The sequence below is a fragment of the Sorex fumeus genome, unplaced genomic scaffold, assembly GCF_029834395.1.
Source record: "Sorex fumeus unplaced genomic scaffold, SorFum_2.1 ptg000073l, whole genome shotgun sequence".
NCBI lineage: Eukaryota > Metazoa > Chordata > Mammalia > Eulipotyphla > Soricidae > Sorex > Sorex fumeus.
In genome coordinates, this window is record NW_026606130.1 from 10,946,063 (window position 1) to 10,970,882 (window position 24,820).

At 39.7% G+C, this 24,820-nt stretch overlaps 1 protein-coding gene across 2 annotated transcripts in view; it reads left to right on the plus strand.

Moving 5' to 3' along the window:
* Positions 1 to 24,820, plus strand: part of OPHN1 (oligophrenin 1) — a 553,120-nt gene that overhangs the window by 363,271 nt on the left and 165,029 nt on the right. For both annotated transcript variants that reach the window (XM_056130029.1, XM_056130028.1), the window contains exons 15-16: positions 21 to 95; positions 1,334 to 1,418. In XM_056130029.1, the coding sequence (XP_055986004.1) occupies positions 21 to 95; positions 1,334 to 1,418 (160 nt within the window). The remainder of the gene's footprint in view (positions 1 to 20; positions 96 to 1,333; positions 1,419 to 24,820) is intronic.

Here is a 24,820-nt window from a genome sequence, read left to right on the forward strand (position 1 = left end):
TTGCTTATTTTTTTCTCTAGGAATAAAGACAGAGGGATTGTACCGAACTGTGGGCAGCAATATTCAGGTTCAGAAGCTGCTGAATGCCTTTTTTGGTAACAATTTTAATTTCATAATTCTTATTAGGAGTTATTTGTGTTTTAAAAAGAAACAAAGGCATGCGGATTCGGGGGCTGAGATCTCCAAGCCTGCTCGGATCAGGGCTGAGCATCCTCCACCCAGATCCTCCATATTTCAGAAGGCAGGGATCACACCCAGCAACAGCTCCAGGCAGCGCCATGTAATCCCATCAACGGCCAAGACCCAGAGACTATAAAACACGGCTCCTGAAAGCGCGTGGCCGCACTTATGGCCGCGCAACATCTTATTATCTCATTCTTACTTTGGACAACCTGGCAGGCTACCGAATGTAACCTGCCCACACGGCAGAGTCTGGCAAACTCCCCGTGATGTACCCAATATGCCAAATACCAATAGCAATGATGGGTGTCATTCTCCTAACTCTGAAAGAACCTTGAATATGGCACTTTTTAAAATATCAGGGCTAGGATGAAGGAGACGTTTTTACTGGTGCCTGCTCGAGGCAATCGACGAACAACAGGATTATCATGCTGATAGTGCTGAGGAGTAACAAAAAATGAAGAATAGATCAGTCATTTCTTCAAGGAAAGGACTGAAGATTGAAAAAAAAGCAGCATAAGAATATCACACAAAGACAATAGAAATGAGGGTTAGGAAGACTGTTCCATGGTTGGAAGCTTGCCATAAGGCAGGGGGAGGGGTGAAAAGTGCAAGTTAGGACAGAATAGGGATATTCCCATTGTTTTTGATTTGTGCCATTCTCACAGGTGTGAGAGTATATATCATTGTCTTGATTTGGATTTTCCTAACAATATGAGATGGTGAGAATTTTCACTTGAGCCTGTTAACCATTTGTTGGTTTTTCTCAGAGAAATTTCTGTTCATTTCCTATTCTAATTTTTATGGGGTTTCTGAATTTTTTTCTTGATCTTTGGAGTATTTTAAGTATATCCTGGATATCAACCTGATATCAATTTGATTGATATCAGCCCTGGTGTCAACCTGATGTGTTTTTCAGAGATAGTCTAGCAGGCAAGGGCACATTGCATAAGACTGATTTTGATCCTTGTTACCCCATATGATTTTCTGAACCCCATAGCCATGAGTAAGTACTGGACACAACTGGTTGTAGGACACAGACTGAAAAAATAAAAAAAAAACTGACTGAATTAATTCTTTAAATTAATGTAGTTTATTTTACATTGAAAGTGGTAAAAGGGGAAATCTTTTAATTCATTTCTTTCTTCTCTAGATCCTAAATGTCCAGGAGATATTGATTTTCACAACAGTGACTGGGACCTTAAGACAATCACCAGCTCCTTAAAATTCTACCTCAGGTATGCTTTCCTTTTCATAACTGATGAATTTTGTCTGGGTGGATGACGTTAATATGACCATGATAAAAGGAGCTTGAATAACATTAATATAAAATAAAGATAGAGGTGGTAGAGTAACAGTAACAGTCGTTTAGGCATGTCTTCAAAACAGCCAACATGGGTTCAATCACTGGCACCTTATATGTCCACCTGAATCTCTATAAGACTGATCACTGTGAGTAGAGCCAGGAGTAATACCAGAACAATGCTGGGTGTGGCCCCAAAACAAAAACATGAGAAAGGAAATTAAGGTTTATTACATGAAGTCAACTTTTTTTAACCCCAGCATTCATGGTCCCCCAAGCAGCATCAGAAACGACTCTGGGAACAAAATGGGTATTCCTCTAGTATACATGAAAAAATAAAAATATTTCAGTCAAAGAAAATATATGTTAGAGTACTTTTTATTACTTTTATTTTTTACAAGTAAACATATTATTCATTTATTTATTTTGCTTTTGGGGTCACAACCAGCGATGCTCAGGGGTTGCTTCTGGCTCTGCACTCAAGTATTACTCTTGGCAGTGCTTCAGGGACCATATGGGATGCCGGGGGTCTAACCAAGGTTGGCCACATACAAGGCAAATGCCCTATCAACTATATTATCACTCTGGCCCCAACAGTACTATTTTATTCTGAAGATTTTAGTGAAGAAAGCATTAAAATAATAGAATCTGGGTCCTAAATATAACACTGTGGGCTAGGTACTTGCCTTGCATGCACCCAGCCCAGGTTTGATCCCTGGCACCATATGGTATCCCAAGCTCCACTAGTCTCTATATCTGAGCACAGAGGACCATGCACAGCTGGATGTGTCACCTAAATAAAAATAGTAGAATTTTATAGAAAAATGTCTCTACTTTTTAAAAATCATACACTTTTCCATTGGGTGTGCATAAAATGATATTATAAAAGACTTGCTAGTAAAATCATTAATTCTTACAGTCTAATTTTGTTAGCAATGGAAGATAATAATGACTATAAAAACTTAAAATGCATTACTGCAAACAAAATGCATATTTCTGTGTCATAGTCACTGTCACTGTCACTGTCCTCCCGTTATTCATCGATTTGCTCAAGCAGTCCCAGTAACGTCTCCGTTGGAGACTTTGTTGTTACTGTGTTTGGCATATTGAATACATCACGGGTAGCTTGCCAGGCTCTGCCGTGCAGGCGAGATACTCTTGGTAGCTTGCCAGGCTCTCCGAGAGGGGTGGAGGAATCGAACTCGGGTCGGCCATGTTGGCTGCATGCAAGGCAAATGCCCTACCACTGTGCTGTCACTTCAGCCCTCTGTGTCATTATATATATATATATATATATATATATATATATATATTTCTTTTTTTCTTTCTTTCATTCTATCTTTATTTAATTTTTATTAGTGAAACACCATGAGGTACAGTTGTAGACTTACAAATTTTTGTGCTAGGGTTTCAGTTATACAATGATTGAGTACCCATCCCTCCACCAGTGCCCATTCTCCACCTCCGATGCTCCCAATATCCCACCCCCCTCCAACCTTCACATCCCACCACACCCCTGTGACAGGGCATTCCCTTTTGTTCTCTCTCTCCTTTTGGGTGCTGTGGTTTTCAAATGAGGCATTGAGTGGCAATCATGTTAAGTCTATAATCTACTTTCAACAAGCATCTCTCATCCTGGGAGGATCCTTCTAAAACCTTTACTTGGTGCTCCCACACTATCTGAGCTGCCTTTTCCCCTAGCATGTGTGGCTGGCCTCCAAGACATGGAATGAAACTCCTGGTAATTATCTCGGCTATTCTTTGGTGTTAGTCTGCTATTTTGTTACTTTATATTCCCCAGATGAATGCAATCTTTCTATGTCTATCCCTCTCTTCCTGACTCATTTCGCTTAGAATGATACTTTCCATGTTGTACCACTTGTATCAATAGCACAGCAGGTAGGGCGTTCGCCTTACAAGCAGCCAACATGGCCGACCCGAGTTCGATTCCTCCGCCCCTCTTGGAGAGCCCGGCAAGCTACCGAGAGTATTTGATATGCCTGACACAGTAACAACAAAGTCTCCAATGGAGACATTACTGGGCCCGCTCGAGCAAATTGATGATCAACGGGAGGGCCTTTACTTTACTTTACTTTTTACCATTTGTATGTAAATTTCAGGACTTCATCTTTTCTAACAACTACATAGTGCTCAATAGTGTGAAACATAATGAGGTACAGTTGTAAACTTACAAATTTTTGTGCTTGGGTTTCGTTATATAATGATTGAGGACCCATACCTCCACCAGTGCCCATTCCCCACCTCTAATGCTCCCAGAATCCTTCCCACACCTCCACCCCCAATCCCACCCCACCCCTGTGGCAGGGCATTCCCTTTAGTTCTCTCTCTCCTTTTGGGTGATGTGGTTTGCAAAAGAGCCATTGAGTGGCTATCATGTTCAATCTATAGTCTATTTTCAGCATACATCTCTCATCCTGGGAGTGTACTCTCAACAACCTTTACTTAGTGCTCCCCTCTCTATATGAGCTTCCTTCTCTTTCATCATGTGTGGCTGGCCTCCAAGCCATGGAGTGAACCTCCTGGTACTTCTCTCGGCTATTCTTGGGTGTTCGTCTCCCATTCTGTTACTTTATATTCCCCAGATGAGTGCAGTCTTTCTATGCCTGTCCCTCTCTTTCTGACTCATTTTACTTAGCATAATACTTTCCATGTAGTACCACTGGGCTGGAGTGATAGCACAGCGGGTGGAGCGTTTGCCTTGCACGCAGCCAATATGGCCAACCCGAGTTCGATTCCTCCGCCCCTCTCGGAGAGCCCCGCAAGCTACCGAGAGTATCTTGCCTGCACGGCAAAGCCTGGCAAGCTCCCCGTGACGTATTTGATATGCCAAAACACAGTAACAAGTGTCACAATGGAGACGTTACTGGGCCCGCTCGAGCAAATCGATGAACAACGGGAGGGCCATGACCATGACCGTAGTACCACTTGTATGTAAATGTCATGACCTCATCTTTTTCTAACAGCTGCATAGTACTCCTTTGTGTAGATGTACCAAAGTTTCTTTAACCAGTCATCTGTTAGCGGGCACTCGGGTTTTTTCCAAATTTTGGCTATTGTGAATAGTGCGGCAATGAACATAGAAGTGCAAATGTCATTTCGAGTGCACTTTTTTGCCTCTTTGGGATATATTCCCATCAGTGTTATTGCTGGTTCAAATAGGAGCTCAATTTCTAATTACTTGAGAATCGTCCATACTATTTTCCAAAAGGACTGAACCAGTCGACATTACCACCAGCAGTCAAGGAGGGTCCCTTTATCTCTACATCCCTGCCAAAACTGGTTGCTTTTGTTCTTTTGGATATGCGCCAGTCTCAGTGGTGTGACATGATATCTCATTGTTGTTTTGATATGCATCTACCTAATGTTTAGTGATGTAGAGCATTTTCTCAAGTGTTTTTGGCCATTCAGATTTCTTCTTTGGAAATCACTTCACTTAATCACTTAACTTCCCGTTAGTCGTCGATTTGCTCGAGCGGGCGCCAGTAACGTCTCCATTTGTCCCTGTCGCGTGCTAGTGTAGCCCAATGGCATCTCTTCGCTCCGGGAACATGGAGGGCCTCAAACCGATCGTTCATGATCTTGACAAAGAAGTCTGACCATCTGGTAGGTGGGCGGCCACGCGGTCTCTTGACATCCCGTGGAATCCAATCAGTAACAGCTCTAGTCCAACGGTCGTCTTTAAATCTCATTACGTGACCAGCCCATCTGATTTTCTACACCTTGGCATATGAGACAGCGTCCCTGATCCTTGATCGTCGACGGATGTCAGAACTCCGGATTCGTTCTCTCATTTGAGTGAAACGTGATATTCCAAGCATAGCTCTTTCTATTCTTCTTTGGGAGACCTGAATGGTGTTCTCATCTTGTTTGCGTAGGGCCCAGGTCTCTGAGGCATATGTTAATGCAGGAAGAACAGTGGAATCAAAGAGATGTGCCCGGAGCCGGAGGTTCTTCGTCCTCTTAGCTATTTCTTCGACGTTCTTGAAGGTGTTCCAAGCCGCTCTCTTCCTCCTGCGCAGCTCGGGTGCCAGGTCATTTGTCATGTTGACCTCTCGACCTAGGTACACATAGCTTTTGCATTCGGAGATGGTCGTTCCATTGAGAGCGAATGGGGCGTCAGGAACAAGGCTGTTTCTCATAAACATTGTCTTCGTAAGATTCAGCTGTAGTCCTACCTTTCCACACTCACGGTCAAAGTCGGCCAGCATTTGTGCCGCTTGGCTGATGTTTGGTGTTATTAAAACAATGTCATCAGCAAAGCGGAGGTGGTGTAGTTGCCGACCATCTATCTTCACTCCCATTCCTTCCCATTCCAGTCGTCGCATTATGTTCTCGAGGGTGGCACTGAAGAGTTTCGGTGAAATGGTATCACCCTGCCGCAGCCCTCTCTTGACATCAACGATCACTTCTTTGTAGAATGGTGAGATCCTGGTAGTGAATCCGCAATAGAGCTCACGGAGGATCCTACAGTAACTACAACTGGTCTCATTCTTTGGAAAATTTACTGTTTATTCCATCATCCCATGTTTTTGATGGGGTTAGATGTTTTCTTCTTGTAGAGTTCAATCGATGCTTTGTATATCCTTGATATCAATCCCTTATCAGATGGGTATTGGGTAAATATCCTTTCCCATTCTGTACATTGTCTTTGTATTCTGGTCACTGTATCTTTTGATTTGCAGAAGCTTCTTAATTTAAGATAGTCCCATTTGATTATCTCTGTTTCCACTTGGTTGGTAAGTGGAGTTTTGTCTTTGAAGATACCGTTATCCTCAGTATCATAGAGGGTTTTGCCGAACCTGTCTTCAACATACCTTATGAATTTTGGCCTGATGTTAAGATCTTTAATCCATTTTGATCTAACTTTTGTGCATGGTGTTAGTTCGAGATCTAAGTCCATTTTTTTTTGCATGCGGTTGTCCAGTAATGCCAGCACCATTTGTTGAAGAGACTTTCCTTGTTCCACTTCTTATTTCTTGCTCCCTTATCAAATGTTCATACATTTGAGGTTGTGTGTATGGATATTTCACCCTGTTACATTGGTCTGCGGCTCTGCCTTTGTTCCAGTACTACTCTGTTTTAATTATTACTGCTTTGATTAGAGTTTGAGATTGGGGAGGGTAATGCTTCCCTTTGTCTTTTCCCCAGGAATTGATTTAGTTATTCATGGTGGGATTGTTGTCACATATGAATTTATGGAGTGCTTGTTCCATTTCTTTGAAGAACTTCATGGGTATCCTTATAGGGATCGCATTGAATCTGTATAATGCTTTTGGGAGTATTGCCATTTTGACAATGTTAATTCTTCCTATCCATGAGCAGGGGATATGTTTCCATTTCCCAGTGTCCTCTTTTCTTCTATAGAGTAGAGTTTTGTAGTTTTCATTGTAGAGGTCCTTTACCTCTTTACTGAAACTGATTCCGAGGTATTTGATTTTCTGGGGCACAATTGTGAATGGATTTTTTTTCATGTCACTTTCCTTTCTCTCAATATTTGCGTATAGGAAGGCCATGGATTTTTAGGTGCTGATTTTTATGGCCTGCGATTTTACTGTACAAGACTATTGTTTCTAGGAGTTTCCTGGTAGAGGATTTAGAATTCTTGATATATAGTATCAGTATCATGTCATCTGCGAATAGTGAGACTTTGATTTCTTCCTTTCCTATCTGGATGTGTGTAATGTCTTTTTCTTTCCTAATCGGTATTGCAAGTACTTCCAGTATAATTAAACAGAAGTGGTGATAGTGCACATCATTGGCTTGTCCCTGATCTTAGAGGAAAGGCTCTTAGTTGAGCCGTTGAGGATAATGCTTGCCATCGGTTTGCCATAGATGGCTTTGACTATTTGGGGAAAATTCTTTCAAAACCCATTTTTGTGAGAGTTTTCATCATATGCGGGTGCTGGATCTTGTCAAAAGCTTTCTCTGCATCTATTGATATGATCATACGATTTTTAACTTTTCTTTTGTTGATGGATTATGTTCATTGATTTCCGAATGTTAAATCATCTTGCATCCCTGAGATGAATCCCACTTGGCTGTGGTGTATGATCTTTTTGATGAGTTGTTGGATTCTATTTGCTAATATTTTGTTGAGGATCTTCACACCCGTATCCATCAGGGATATTGGCCTATAGTTTTCTTTGTTGGTGGTGTCTTTGTTTGCTTTTGGTGTTAGGGAAATATGTGACTCATAGAAGCTGTTGGGAGAGTTCCTGTTTTTTCAATTTTCCGGAAAAACTTGAGGAAAAGTGGCAAAAGTTCTTCTTTAAATGTTTGGAAGAATTCACTAGTAAATCTCTCTGGGCCTGGGCTTTTGTTTTTGGGAAGACTTTTGATTATCGCTTAAATTTCCTTGATTTGAATGGGTCTATTCAGGTATCCCAAGTCTTCCTGGTTCAATTTTGGGAGATTATATGAATCCAGGAATTTATTCATTTTTTCTAGGTTCTCTTGTTTCATGGCATACAGACTCTCAAAGTAGACTATGATGATCTTTTGAATTTTGGGGGTTTCTGTTGTGATATCCCCCTTCTCATTTCTGATTTGGTTTATTAGGATTCTCTCTCTCTTTCTTTGGGAGTCTTGCTATTTTTTTTATCAATCTTATTTATTTTCTCAAAGAACCAGCTCTTGGTTTCATAGACCTTTCGGATTTTTTTTTGGGGGGGGAGTTTCCATGTCGTTAATTTCTGCTCTAAGTTTTATAATTTCTTTCCTAGGGCCAATTTTCAGTTCCTTTCGTTGATCTTTTTCTAAGATCTTGAGCTTTGTGGTCAGGTTATCTATGTAGGCCCTTTCTTCTTTCTTTAAAAATGCTTGCAACGCTATTTCCTCTTTGCATGGCTTTAGATGTGTCCCATAAGTTCTGGTAGCTCATGTCTTCATTCTCATTTCTTTCCAGGTATCTTTTGATTTCATCTTTGACTTCCTTCCTGACCCACTCTTTTTTCAACATTAAGCTATTTAATTTCCAGGTGTTTGATTTGTTTCTCGATGTCTTCGTGTGATTCGCTTCTATCTTCAGTGCATCGTGGACTGAAAAGTTTGTTGATACTACTTCTATCTTCCTGATTTTATTGAGGTATGTTTTGTGTCCTAGCACGTGGTCTATTTTGGAGAATGTTCCGTGTGCACTGGAGAAGAATGTGTATTCTTTTTTTGTGGGGTGTAAAACCCTGTATAGGGCTATTAGCCCTTTCTCTTCTATTTCTTCCTTCAAAGCCAATGTTTTCTTGTTGAGTTTTGTTCTTGTTGATCTATCCAGAGGTGATAAGGTGATGTTGAAGCCTCCGGCTACTATTGTGTTGCTAGCAATGTCCTCCTTAAAATCTGTTAGCAGTTGAGGTATGTTTTGGGGCCTAGCACATGGTCAATTTGGGTAAATGTTCTGTGTGCACTGGAGAAGAAGCCCTGTATAGGTCTATTAGCCCTCTCTCTCTCTCTACTAGCCTTCTCTCTTCTGTTTCTTCCTTCAAAGCCAATGTTTCCTTGTTAAGTTTTGTTCTTGTTGATCTATCCAGAGGTGATAAGGCGATGTTGAAGTCTCCAACTACTATTGTGTTACCAGCAATGTCTTCCTTAAAATCTTTTACAGTTGCTTATAGTATTTATCTGGTCCATCATTAGGTGCATATACATTTAAGAGTGTGATTTCTTCCTGTTTTACGTAAAGGTAAAGGTAAAGGTAAAGGCCCTCCCGTTGATCGTCGATTTGCTCGAGTGGGCCCAGTAACGTCTCCATTGGAGACTTTGTTGTTATTGTGTCTGGCACATCAAATACTCTCGGTAGCTTGCCGGGCTCTCCGAGAGGGGCGGAGGAATCGAACTCGGGTCGGCCATCTTGGCCGCTTGTAAGGCGAAACCCGCTGTAGAAAATGGCCTTCACTGTTGCTTCTAATCGTTTTCAACCTGAAATGTATGTTGTCGGATACTAGTATGGCCACCCCAGATTTTTTGAAGGAGCTGTTTGCTTACAGGATTGTTTATCGTCCTTTGACTTTGAGTCTGTGTTTGCTCTGATTGCTCAGATGAATTTCTTGTAGGCAGCAGAATGTTGGGTTCTGTCTCTGAATCCATTTTGCCTCTCTGTGTCTCTTGATTGGGTCTTTTAGACCATTGACATTGAGAGAGAATATTGTCATGGGGTTTTGTGCCACCTTTTTGTTGGGGTTGGTTGTGTTTATAAGTGTTTTACTTCTTATCTTACAGGAGCCCCTTTAATCTTTCTTTTAGATTTGGTTTTCAGACTATGAAGTTCCTGACCTGTTGTTTATCTACATAATGGTGTATAGTTCCATCGAATTTGAGTGAGAGTTTAGTTGGATAAAGTATTCTTGGTGAGGCGTTTATTTCATTGAGTTTTTTCACTGTATCCCACCATTGTCTTCCGGCTTGAAGGGTTTCCTCTGATAGATCTGCTGTAGATCTAAGGGGAACTTCTTTGTATGTGATTTCCTCCTTTGACCTTGCTGCTTGCAGTATTGCATCTTTGTCCATGGCATCCATCGTTCTGACTATGATATACCTTGGCGTGTTTTTATCAGGGTCCTTTTTTAGCTGGCACTCTTCTGGCTCCTTGGATCTCAATGTCTGCATTCTTTAACTCTGGGAACTTTTCAGCAATGATTTCTTTCACTGTGGCTTTTTCTTTGGGGTTGCCTCCCTATTCTTCTGGTACTCCGATGATTCTCATGTTGTTCCTCTTGGTGTCATTTCCTAGGTCTCTAATTCTCCTTAGAGCTATGTTGAGGTCTGTTCCCATTGTTTTTTGTTCCCTTTGTGATTTCTGTTGCTCATCTTCAAGATCACTGATCCTGTCTTCAGCTGTATTGATCTTACTGCTAAGGGCACCTACTGAGTTTTTAATTTTGTCTACCGAATCCTTTATTTGTGACCCTTCTTTTTGTAGCTTTTTTTATTTCTGCTCTCATTTCTTTCTATATTTTCTGGAGTTCTACTGTTTCTTCCATTTCTTCCTTTAGTTTTCTGGATATCTCCTCTATTGATTCTTTTAGTAGTTCCTTGAACATCCTCTGCATTTCGTCTCAGAATTCTTTATCAGAGAGAGCATATTTGTGGATAATCCCGATTGAGGATTCGGGGCTCTTTTCTTTGTTCTCTCCTTGTAGTGGAGATTCACGCTGTTTCTTCATGACGTTTTGGTTGTCTAGTGGTAAAACCCTGGAATTCACTAGCACTATACCCTCTTATCGTGGAAAAGGATTCTGGATAAGGTCAGTCATGGTGGTTACCCTTCTCCCTTTCTAGAGTTTGGCCTTCCTCTCAGTTATTATTGTTTGACTTATGACACGCATTTACTGAAGCTTTGGAGGAGGTGCTCTTTAATATTGGGATTGTACAGCTTCTTGTGTACTGGTCTTTTGTTGGAATTGGAGTAGGTCAGTGCATTATTGTTGTATTTTAGTTGAGGTGACCAGGATTTTTTCCACAGAATTAGTTGATAAAGGCTGAGAAGAAGGTCTAGAGTGCTGGGAATGGGAAGTGTGTGTCTTGCCTACCTTGAAGAAGGTCACACCTTCTTTTGAGGAGGCCACGCCCCATTCGGTGGTGGCCAGGCCTCCAGCCAGTCCAGATGCTAGTTCACAGACCTGTTGGGGAGGGGCGGCGACTACTTTGGCTGGCGCTCACTGCGGAATTGGAGGCAGGTGCCCCAGACCAGGGTCCTGGCAGCGGCTGTGTATCATAGTATATATTTTCACTATCTTATTTATTGATGTTTTATGACATATAATATTGTTATTGATTATTTCCTTTGTGTATAATTCTCAAATCATACCAATAACCAGTTTATCTATCTTCATATATTATATTTTCTATTCCATATAATAGTATAAACACTCAGAAAAAGCTATCTTATATTAAAGCTGAGTGAATCAGTAGCAGTTGAATAAAGTTATCTTACTCCTATGTTACCTGCAGACTACCTCTTCTTGCTCCCCCCCACCCCATTTCTCTCCTCTGGCCTTATCAGTTATGAAGGAGTTAAATAATACAATTGCATGGTTTGGCCATAGAATGGAAGAAAGTAAAACTTTCAAAAGTGATATTAAACATAAGTTACACAATTCCATAATTCCACAAATAAAAAGAGAGGCAACAGATTATATTTTTAATTTTATTGAATTACCATGAGATAGTTATAAGCTTTCATTTTTGGGTTACAATCACACAATAATCAAACACCCATCCCTCCACCAGTGCACATTCCCCACCACCAATATCCCCGGTATACCCCTCCTTCCCACCTTCCCCCTCCCTCCATGGCAGATATGATTACCCATAATCTCTCTCTACTTTTGGGCATTATGGTTTGCAATACAGACATTGAGAGGTTATCATGCTAAGTGAAATGAATCAGAAAGAGAGGGACAGACATAGAAAGACTGCACTCATCTGGGGAATATAAAGTAACAGAATGGGAGCCTAACACCCAAGAATAGTTGAGATAAGTTACCAGGAGGTCTGCTCCATGGCTTGGAAGCTGGCAGCACATGCTGGTGTAAAACACAGCTCAGATAGAGAAGGGAACACCAAGTAAAGGGTGTTTGGAGGACTCCAAGGATGTGAGACATGCACTAAAAGTAGACTATAGGCCAAACAGGATGGTCACTCAACACCTCCATTGAAAACCACAACACCCTAAAGGAAAGAGAGAGCAAAAGGGAATTTCCTGCCGTAGATGTGGGCTTGGGTAGGGTGGGGGAATGGGAGAGCTACTGGGTTCATTGGTGGTGGAGAATGGGCACTGGTGGAGGGATGGGTACTTGATCATTGTATAACTGAAACCCAAACACAAAAATATGTGAGTCCACAACTGTACCTCATGGTGTTTCACTTGATCACTGGATCACTTGACTTCCCGTTAATTGTCGATTTGCTCGAGTGGGCACCAGTAATGTCTCCATTTGTCCCTGTTGCGTGCTAGTGTAGCCCAATGGCGTCTGTTCGTTCTAGGAACACGAAGAGCCTCAAACCGATCGTTCATGATCTTGATGAAGAAGTCTGACCAAGGCGTTTCACTAATAGAAAAAAATCAATACAAATATAACAAATAGAAGGCCATAAGATAAAGGAATATGCTTTATGTCTGGTGACAGTATCAATGGCTAAAAAGAAATACCTATTCTTAAAATACACGTACCAGATGAAGGTCACCAAAGCAAATACTAACAAAATAAAGAAGATACATTAATGACAAATGAATTACTACTGGGAAATTTTAACGCCCCACTCTTGTCATTGGACAAATAAAGCATACCAAACATCATAAAACCTTAAGTCAGAGATTAGAAGAAATGGGATTAATAGGCATGTACCACATTATCCATCTCCCAAACGATTGAATAAACATTCTTCTCCATTACACATTTTGAACATTCTCCAGGATAAAAGTATGTGCTGGTTCATAATATCATTGTTCATGCCATCATGAAAATAGAAACCATAGAAAGTATTTTTCTCACTAGAATGTTACAAAAAATTAGCATTAAGAAAAACGCCAAGAAATATGCAGCCATTTGGAAACTAAACTACATACTCTTGAAAATTCCTTGATTCAAAGATTAAATTAAAAATTTCTCAAATTGAATGAGAATGAAGACAAAAAGTTGTCAGAATTTAATATATACCTAAAATAAATGGGTTGAGCATAGAATTATGCACTTATATAAACACAAGAAAAATTGCATTAATTATCTAATTTTACACCTTAGAAATTAGAGGAGGGGAATACAAATGAAAAGTATTTAGAAAAGGAAATAACAAAATGGCAGAAATTAATATTATAGAAATCAAGTAAACATAGCCAGAGCAATAGTATAATGCATAGACCACTTGCCTTGCACATTGCTTATAAGCCATAACCCAGACTTATGAGGCAAAAAGAGAGAAAACTGTTATAAATGGATCAAAAGTGAAATGCAAGAAGTTAAAATAGATATTTTATAAATACAAAATCCCATAAAATGATTCTATGAATAATTATGTCAGCTGAAGAAACGAGAGAAATTAATAATTGGAATTATACCACATGCCAAGACTGAATGAGAAGCACCATCTTCACTCCTGTGCTAATTGCAGCGCTATTCACCATAGCCAGAATGCCAGAATCTGGAAACAACCTGAAAGCCCAAGAATACATGAATGGATAAAGAAACTATGACACATCTAAACAATGGAATACTATGCAGCTGTCAGTAAAAATGAAGTCTTGAAATTTGCCTGCATGTGGATGGCTATGGAGAGTATCATGATGAGTGAAATAAGTCAGAAGGAAGGGGACATATATAGAATACTTGCATTCATTTGTGGTATATAAAATATATGCAGTAGAAGAATAATGTCCATGGCCAAGGAAAACAGGGGTTAGCAAAACTGGCCAATGGTTGGAACTAATCGCAAGTGTGCGGAGGGCTGATAGAGAAGATAGAGAAGAAACCACTATGAAAATAATAGCTGAGAATGATCACGCTGGACAAGAGCTGAGGATTAAAACAAGGTAAGAAATATTCAGTATAACCTTTCAGTATCAATATTGCAAATCACAGTGATCAAAGTGAGAGGGAAAGAGAGAAGGAAAGCAGCTGCCATAGAGGCAGGCAGGGGTTGGGGGTTTGGGGGGTGATGGGAGGGAACTTGGGGACACTGGTGCTGGGAAATGTACTCTGGTGTAGGGATGGGTGTTAAAATACTGTATGACTATTCCAATCATGAACAACTTTGTAAAAAAATAAATAAAAGAAAAAAGATGGATGTAGAATACATGAACACTTAGGAGTGGGAATTTAAGGTTTTAGTTCACTTCCTAAAGACTGACTTTCTGTGAACTCAAAAAGACTGCATGAGAAATTAGAAAATTAAAACAGACCAATCACAAATAATGAAATTTAAGAATATATATATATATATATATATATATATATGTATTCCTAAAACTGAAGCCCAAAGCTTATATTAAACAGTGAGTTCTACCAAGCTTTCAAATAATGTTTAGGGACTACATTCCTCAAGGATTTCCAGTAAATAAAATGAACAGAAATTCATCTAATAACATCTTTGAGGCCAATATTGCCATAATACGAAGAGCAGACACCTACTACTAAAACCCAAAATTATGTACTAACACACCTGATGAACTTAAATGGAAGGATCCTTAAAAAATAGTTCAGACCAATTCAGCAATGTATAAAAGGACCATATCTCATGACCAAGTGGAATTTATTCTAGGGATGTAACAGTGTTACATCAGTCAGCAAATCAATTAGTGTGGTACACCTTATCAACAAAGGAAAAAATAAAAATCACATAATTTTATCAATTGATATAAAGAAATCCTTTGACTGTGTTCAATACCCATTCATAATAAAAATTCTCAAAATAGTAATATAATGAATTTATCTCAAGTTGGTAAGAATTTATCTCAAGTGTAAACACAAAAAACCCACAGGTAACATACTTATTGCTGATAAACTGAATGCCTTCCCTCCAAGTTTATTCACAAGGCAAGGTTGTCCAGTATCATGACTATTATTTGATATAACATAGAAATCTCTAGCCATACAATTGAGAAAGAAAATAAAATCAAAGGCAATCAAGTGTAAATTAAACTAAAGCATTCACAAATGACAAAAATATGCATAGGGACTGGAGCAATAATACAGCAAGTAGGTGCCTGCCTTGCATGCAGCCTCCCTGGGTTTGATTCTTAGAATTGCATATGGTCCACTGAGAACCATCAGAGTATTTCCTGAATGCAGAGCATGAGTAACCCCTGAGTGCACTGAGTGTGGCCCCAAAACAAATAAACATAAAACCTCCTGATCCACTAAAACTTAGAAACATAAATTATTATAGCATTACAAAATAAGCACCCCCAAATCATTTGCACTTCTATATGTAAACTATGAAATTGTAAGCGTAAAAAATGAAAATTTTAAACACATAGCCCTATACTAAGTTCCTCCCTAACAGAGGAGTTTCCCTTCTAAATTAAAAAAAAAAACTTTCAATGTCAAATAAAAGAAAGAAAGAAAGAAATGTTTATCTCCAGCAACATTGCGTATTTATGAATCAACAGCAAATAATTTAAGTGATATAAACATAGAAAACTATAATCCATTATTAAAATACATATAATATGATACAAGGAAATGGAAAAATACTACATGTTCATGAACCATAAGAATAAACATTATCAGAATAACTATACTTCCCAAAGCTTGATCCATATTCAATGCAATTTCTTTTAGGATTTCAACAACATTCTTCAAGAACTTAGAACAAAGTGGCTTAAATTTATATGAAAGTATGACATACTCTAAACAGGCGAAGCAATTCTGAGAAAAAATAGATAGATTGCATTCCTTGATGTCCAGTAATAGTAAAAATCTATACTAATCTAATAAATGCAGTACTGAATAAAAGCTCACTTTAAAATCGGCATAATAAAATTTCAAGCCAAAAGAATTCTGCAATGGGCTGAAGTAATACTACAGCTTGTAGGGAACTTGCCTTTCCTGTGTTCGACCCTCAACATCTTGTATGGTCCCCTGAGGCTTCCAGGAGTTGTTCTTAAGCACAGAGACAGGAGAAAGGAACAGTAAGAAACAAAGGAAAAAAAGAGAAGAAATTAGAAAATGGAGATGTGCCAGTTGTTTATTAATGTCAAAGTTACTAGGTGCATTAATTCAAAGAAGGCATAATTATTCAACAAATGATACTGAGAAAATTGTTTAAGCATGTGCACAAACATGAAAATAGGCTTCTATCTCACACAATGCACAGGAGTTAATTCAAAGTATACCCCCAAAGTTATACCCAAATCTGTAATACACATCAAGGAAAACATAGGTGGAATGCCCAATGATATAAGCTTTCTTGATTATTTCAATTAATTGCACTGCCTAAGTTAAACAAAGGTAACCTCAAATGAATTGGACAAAATAAAATAATTTTTTATACTTTGAAAGACAAGATTGGTGGAATTAAAAAACAAACAATAGGAGAACATATTTGTACTTCATCTAACATAGGGATAATAAGGAAGAAATATATATAATATTTACATCACAATCGATCACGATCATCCTGTTGTTCGTTGATTGCTTCGATCAGGTACTAGTAATGCCTCCTTCGTCCTAGCTCCAAGATTTTAAAAAGTGCCATATTCAAGGCTCTTTCAGGGTTAGGAGAATGAGGCCCATCATTGTTACTGGTATTTGGCATATTGGGTATGCTACGGGGAGTTTGCCAGACTCTGCCTTGTGGGCAGGTTACATTTGGTAGCCTGCCAGGTTGTCCAAAGTAAGAATGAGATAATAAGATGTCAAGATTTATATATAATGTTCAATATGCAAGAAATACAAATATCACTGAAGACAGTTCAACTATGATCAAGTAACAATCCTGTGAAATGGATAGAGGAATGAAAACGAGCAAATAAATATGTCAATAGTCAACTGGAAAAGTGTCATTATCACTTAAAAATGTAAATTAAAATGAGAATGATACATTACCTCACATGGAGTATATCCTATATAAAAAATAATGAATACAGCCAATATTGCCTAGAATGCAATGGAAAAGGAAACCTCATTCACTGTTGTTTAGGTGTATTATTTGGTGTAGCCCTATGAAAAACAGTATAGAAACTTCAAAAAAAAGTAAAACTAGAACTTCCGTATTATTTCACTCTTTGGCAGCGACTCCAAGAGCACTTAGTACAAAAAATGCATAACTACACTTATTGCAACACTATTTACAATAGGATATATGGGGGAATAATATTCATACAATGTATGGATGAAGAAATACATAATGGGATAATGCCTACCTATAAGAAAAATTAAGATTTTATTTTGCTTAAGCATAAATAATATTAGGGGTATTTTTGTAATTGAAATAAGTCAGAGTGAGAATGGCTAATATCAGATATTATCTCTTATTTCTGTATATAAAAACAAGGAATAGTACAGTATCTAATGATATAAACTTTTGCACTTTGACTACAGAAGGGAAGCTACCATTTGGTTGAAGGAATTGGATAAGAACAGAAGAGCAGATTAGAAATGATGTAAGAATTATGATGGAAGATATTTTGTACTTTGGTGCTGGTGCTGCTCAAGTAACTTTATATATAAAAAAACATTTTTAATATTGTCGCAACACTATCCCCCTGTCCCAGTTGTTCATCAATTTGCTCGAGCGGGCACCAGTAACATCTCCATTGTGAGGATTTTTGTTACTGTTTTTAGCATATTGAATATGCCACAGGGAGCTTGCCAGGCTCTGCTATGCAGATTGGATACTCTAGATAGCTTGTGGGGCTCTTCAAGAGGGACAGAGGAATTGAACCCAGGTCGACCAGATGCAAGGCAAACACCCTACCCGCTGTGCTAATGCTCCAGTACAGTGTTTTAATTAAAGTACATTTATATAAGCTGTATTTTATTTTAATATATTTAACTAACAGCACATTAATATAAACAGTATTATAACTATATTACCTCAAATAAAATAAAATAGAAAATATCAGAGTCCTATGGGACAATTTCAAGGGAAACAGCATACAAATTATGAGTCATAGGAGGAGAACAAATAATGGGAAGGAATTAATTGTCAACTAAATTATTTTCAATTAATTTTCCTATCTCAAGAATAAATTATTTAAGAAAACTGGCCAGTGGGCCCCACAATTCTCGGAGAATTCTCCAGGCCCCATACTGAGCCAATATCACCGGGAAGTCCCAGACGGGGTAAGTGATGTCTCCCCGCCTTCTCCAGATAGAGTCCCGGCGACCATGAGCTTCTACAAGCATGGCTCCATATGCGGGTACTAGGACTATTTTCCAAACTGCGTGGCCACTTATGTGGCCACACGACATTTCCTGATATGCCAAGTGATCAATGGAAAGTAAATGATCTAGCGTTTGTCCCTGAAAGACAGGCATGTATGGTGATGGGAAAATCTGAGCAAAATATAATGCCCAATAGAAATGTATCTGGACTGTGCTTGTAACTTTGGTGTTATGCCGCCCTGGGAGGGGTAGGGTGTATATCCCTCCACTTGTTTCCCCATTGCGGTGGCAGCATGGTGGCCTCCACCATTTAGAGCCTAATTAACACCTAGGTATGAGACTGCATTGACAAGGCAAGTGGGGCCTCATGAGATGGGGAGTGGAATCAGCTCTGCTCCTCTCCATGACAGTGCCCCAGGTTGCCACCCTCAAACACTTCCGCTGGCTCCTGAATGACCATAATCCCACAGGCACACAAACCAATCTCAGAACCCAGGGGCTCTGGACAGTAATACCTCTAGGTTTATTACTAAAATATCAGAAATCCAAATTTCCGGGGCCACTATTGCAGTCACACGACATCATATGCTCTTCTTAATCAGCATTAGAAAGCAAATTCTCTAATGTCATTTTGGCAGGTCTGAATGTTGGAGAAAATTCCAAATAACAATGTTGGGTTTTTTGTAGTAATATTGAATGTGGTCAACATAGAGAGAAAGAGTAAAGTGGAAATCTGCCACACAGGTGGGGGGTAGGTGAGAGGGGGGGTATACTGGGGTTTTTGGTGGTGGAAAATGTGCACTGGTGAAGGGACGGGTGTTTGAATATTATATGACCGACCAAGACGTAACTGAAAGGCCTTGTGACTGTCCTCACGGTGATTCAATAAATAAAATTTTTTAAAAGAATAAATGATTTAACCAGAATCAAAACTCAACTGATTTCAAACAAAATAAATTCAAATGGACTGGAGCAATAGCACAGCGGTGGGGCATTTGCCTTACAAGCGGCCAACATGGCCGACCCTAGTTCGATTCCTCAGCCCCTCTCAGAGAGCCTGGCAAGCTACCGAGAGTATCTCGCCCGCACGGCAGAGCCTAGCAAGCTACCCGTGACATATTCGATATGCCAAACACAGTAACAACAAGTCTCATGATGGAGATGTTACTGGGCCTGCTCGAGTAAATCGATGAACAACGAGAGGACCGTGACCGTGACCGAAATTCAAATGAAGAGCACAAAGACACATAATTTAAAGTGCAAAGCCAATCAGAGAATCGTAAGGACAGGAAGATCAAAGAACAAACTTACATATAAGTGAGTCAAATAAGATAACAGGTTTATAAAATCAAACTTTACAAGGCAGAAGAGAGTGGAACAACAGAGGAAGCACATTCTATGAAATAAACATCAAAAAATACTTTATCCAGCTAGGTTATCATTCAGATTTGAAATAGTGACACCAAGCTTTAGTCAAAGATCAGTCAAAAAAGGTTTACGTCAATTAAACCAGGTTTACAAGAGCTCTAAGTGGTTATTTTATAAAGGAACTCTTCCTTTGTTTTGTAAGATACTAAAAATAAAATGGGAAAAATTAGGTGAAAAATAACAGAGTCATGTTCAACTTATTTCCTTCCTTTGAACGTGATAGGGAATATATACTCAGAATTTCAGAGATGATAAACTAGATGATAATCTCAGAGCGAACATACTCATAGGTCACAGCCAAATGACAGTTGGTACTTGATGATTGCATAGAAGTCAGGCTTCAAGGTATGGTCAAAATATTAAAGAATGTCAAAGGAGCAAAAAATAAAATAAACTTTACAAATATTCACAATACATACCAAAGATATTGTAATAAACTTGCATTCCAATAATTCACTAAATACCAATGATCTAAGCAAGAAATCAAGAAGCACAGAGTAGACAAATGTATCATACCTGCTGTTTACTAGAGATCCATGTGACCTGTAAAGATATATACAGCCTCTAAATAAAAGACAAAAGAAATAATAATGGCAAGTGGTGTCCTAAAACAGATCAAGACCAAAAAATCAACTACATGAAAAAATGCTCAGCATCACTTATCATCAGAGAAATTTAAATCAAGACAATAATGAGATACCATCTCACACTAGTGAGTATTGCACATATTCGAAAATAGTAGGAACAGTCTGTGTTGGCAGGGAAGTTGTAATAAAGGAACTCTCATACACCATCCGCGGCTGGTGGGAATATTGTCTCGTACATTCCCTGTGGAAAACAGTCTGAAGAGTTCTCAGTAAACTTAGATTGAACTGACATATGACCCAGCAATTCCACTTTGGGGCATAAAAACACTCTCACAAAAGGAGTTAGACATACAATATTTATTATTATTTTTCACTTAGTACAAGAGCTAAGATATGAAATTAACGTGGGTATCCAACAACAGATGCATGGATTATGAAGAAGTGGTACTTATACAGAATGGAATACTATGCAACTTTAAAGAACAATGAAATCATGCAATTTGCTGGAGAATGAAACTAGAAGTTAATATGTTGAGTGAAGTAAGCCAATAGAAGAAAGAATGATTGATCACAGGATTATCTCACTTTATCTGTGGTAGATAGAATATTGGATGTTGAGATTCCTCAAAAAGAAAAAAGATAGATTCCATCTGCCTGTATCCCCTGTCTCCAGTAACTCAGCAGCCACACCCATAAGCCACCCCTGGCTGGCGCCAGATAATTTCATCATCAACCACCATCGAAATTACATATCCTTCTCTCCTGGAAGGGAGCAACACGATGCTCGCCATAACCATGACTCTGGACCCAACACCAAGCTGTTTCACTCAGGGTGCCCTAGGAGGGAGCAGGTGAGACCCTTCCCTTCCCAGCAGCCTAAAAACCTCCAGAAATCAACCACCACGCTGCTCACGGCCACTCTCCACTTGCACGGGCCAAGCCTTACCCACGAGTGAATCTATTCGTGGACTCTTCATACCACACACCCTACCCATACTCCAAGAAGGAAATATTATATTATTTCAGTTCTTTGGGCCAGGGTTGGGGTTTGGGGTGGAAACACCCAAAATATGGTGGTGGGATTGGTGTTTGAATGTTAAATGTAATTGAATATCGTGAACTACTTTATAAACTAAAAAAATTTTAAAAATTAAATGAAATTAAAAAACCTTTCAGATGAAGCAGCATTTCTGCTTCTTGGCATCTAACTATAAAGCATATGACATTTGCAGTACTTAGTAGAATAGCAAGGATATGGAATCACTCTACAATATTTATTAATATCATAAATCATAAAATCATAATATCATAAATTGCTATTGTAAGCTATGTTGCCTGAAACTTCATCACTTGATCATTTAACATCACATTACTCATCAATTTGTTCATGCGGGCACCAGTAATGTCTCCATCCCTGCCTGTCACGTGCTAAGTGTAGCCCAATGGCATCTGTTCATTCTAGGTACACGAACAGCCTCAGGGTCTTTATGAAGAAGTCTGACCATCTCATAGGTGGGTGGCCACGCGATCTTTTGACATCCCATGGAATCCAGTCGGTAATGGCTCTAGTCCAGTGATCGTCTCCAAATCTCATTAAATATCCAGCCCATCTGATTTTTGACACCTTGGCAAATGAGACAGCATCCCTGATTTTTGATCGTCGATGGAGGGCGGAACTCCGGATTTTTTCTCTCATTTGAATAAAGCATGATACTCCAAACATAGCTCTTTTGATTCCTCTTTGGGATTTGGGAGACCCTAATAGCTTTCTCATACTGTTTTTGTAGGGCCTAGTTCTCTGAGGCATATGTTAATGCAGGAAGACCAGTGGAATCGAAGAGATGTGCCCAGAGCTGGAGGTTCTTTGTCCTCTTAGCTATTTCTTCAATGTTCCTGAAAGCGTTCCAAGCTGCTCTCTTCATCCTGCGCAAATCAGGTGCTAGGTCATTTGCCATGTTGAATTCTCGACCTAGGTAGATATAACTGTTGCATTCTGAGATGTTCATCCCATTGAGAGCGAATGGAGCATCAGGAATAAGACCGTTTCTCATAAACATTGTCTTCTTGAGATTCAGCTGTAGTCCGACCTTTGCACACTCACTGTTGAAATCGGCCAGCATTTGTGCTGCTTGGCTAATGCTGGTTGTTATTAGAACGATATCAGCGAAGCAGAGAAGGTGTAGTTGCTGACCGTATATCTTAATTCCCATTCCTTCCCATTCCAGTCATCACATGACATTCTCGAGGGTGGCACTGAAGAATTTCGCTGAAATGGTATCACCCTGCCAAACCCCTCTCTTGACGTCAATGATAACCTCGCTGTAGAATGGTAAGATCCTGGTAGTGAATCCACAATACAACTCACGGAGGATCCTTATGTATTGAGTTGGAATGCCCTGTTTGGCTAGGGCCTTGATGACCGCATCAGTCTCAACAGAATCAAAGGCCTTCTTTAAATCAAAGAACGTTACACAGAGTGGCATCTTGAACTCCCGAGAGACCTTAATGAGCTTGGTTATCCTTGGTCATCATGTGGATATGGTCAATTGTGCTGAATCCTTTTTGGAAACCGGCTTGCTCGCATGGTTGTCCTTCATCTAGTGTTCAGCCAATCCTATTCAGAATGACTCGAATGAACAGCTTGTAGACGACAGACAATAGGCTGTTGGGCAATAGTTGCCAATGTCATGGACATCTCCCTTCTTGCACACTACTACAGTTCTGCTGGTTTTCCACTTGGATGCAACCTTGCATTCAGGCAGGTAGCTTGTGAAGAGCCGAGCCAGTGTATTGATGAGTACTGATGGCAGGTTCTTCAGGTGTTTGGGTCTGATGTTGTCTGGGCCAGGTGCTGTTCACTTCTTTACAAACGAAATGGCGTGTCGGATTTCAGAAGGGAGAACTTTTGGGAATTACATATCCATTCTGCAGAATTTGGTATGTGGGCAGGTGGATGTGGCTATTGAAGAGATCTGAGTAGAAGTCATGTATAATCTTCTCCATTGCCCTTCTGGAAGATGGTATAGATCCAACAGGACATCTTGGTCTTATAGTTGGTGAAGGACAGGCGGGTGTTGTGAATGCTTTTCCTGGCTTCTGCCACATCTGCCAGCACTACTGCTCTTCTCTCTTTGAGGTCTTCCTTTATCGCATTTCTGCACTGCTTTGTGAGCTCAGACATTCATTTGTGGTTGCCTGAGGCTTGCGCCAAGCCACGTTGGCAAAAGAACTTGAGAATTTCTGAAGACTGGCATCTTTTCGTGGCTCTCTCTCTCTCGGCATTCTTTGCACAATCATGTAGATGCTGAACCTGTCGATCGTATTCCTCATCAATGCTGTCAATGATGACATCTTCCCACGTTGCCTCAATAGTTCCAAAGAGCTCTCAGTTGATGGTTGTTCTGGGAGTTCTCTTCTTAAACTTTGGAGCCCTTTCTCCTTGCTCTGTGAATTAGAATTTTGTACGAAGGAGGCGGTCATCCGGTCCTGTTTAGAATTTTGGGATAACAGCGATATAGGTCAGGCAAAACCATTGATTGAATATATTGTGGTCAATTTCATTGTGGAACCGTCAACCAGGAGACTCCCATGTCCAACGTTTAGATTCGGCCTTCTGGAATTGTGAATTACCATGGATGGTCTTGGTCAACATGATGAACTCAGACAGTCTCTCACCCTGTTCCTTCCATTCTAGGCCATGTGTCCCAATGTGGAGTTCTTCGGCTGATCTTTTCGGTCCTACCTTGGCATTAAAATCACCGACAATGATCTTGTAGAAAGTTTCTGCTTTATAAAACTTCTCCAGCTACATGTAGAACTTCTCAATTTCTCCTTCATCATAATTAGATGTTGGTGCATAGACATTGAAGATAGAAACTGTAGGTAGTGAGCCAGATCTATTCAAGTGTAATCATCCGATTTGGGTTGTTAGGCATTCGAGTGAATCATTTTTATGGCCAAGTTCGTGTTGACAAGGACACCAATACAATGCCTCTTTTGTCACATGTCTTGAGAAACAGTTCCCCAGTGTCGAAAATGGTGTGATGTGATTGATGCCTTCTCGTCTAGGTCAGACCAATGATGTCATACTTGATCATTCGCTCTTGCCCCATCAGGTCCTCGATGGATGCATCCAATGCCATTGTACGTACATTGAAAAATACAGACAGTTATTTTTGTCCTTCTTCATTTAGGCAGCCTAGATCAGTCCTGATATTTTGTCAGCCTCTCCTTGCTCATCCTTCTTAATGCTGCCCGTATTGGTGGCTCTTTCAGGTCAGGGGAATGAGACCCATTGTATTTAAAGGTTTTGGCATATCAAGTACACCACGGATAGCTTGGCAGGCTCTGCCGTACAGGCAAGATACTCTCCGTAGCTTGTCAGGCTCTCTGAGAGGGATAGAGTCTTTTAAGGCGGCCTCTAATCGCACTTGCAGGTGTTCCCATGGTTCAAATCGTATTTGAACACCATCAAACATGGTACG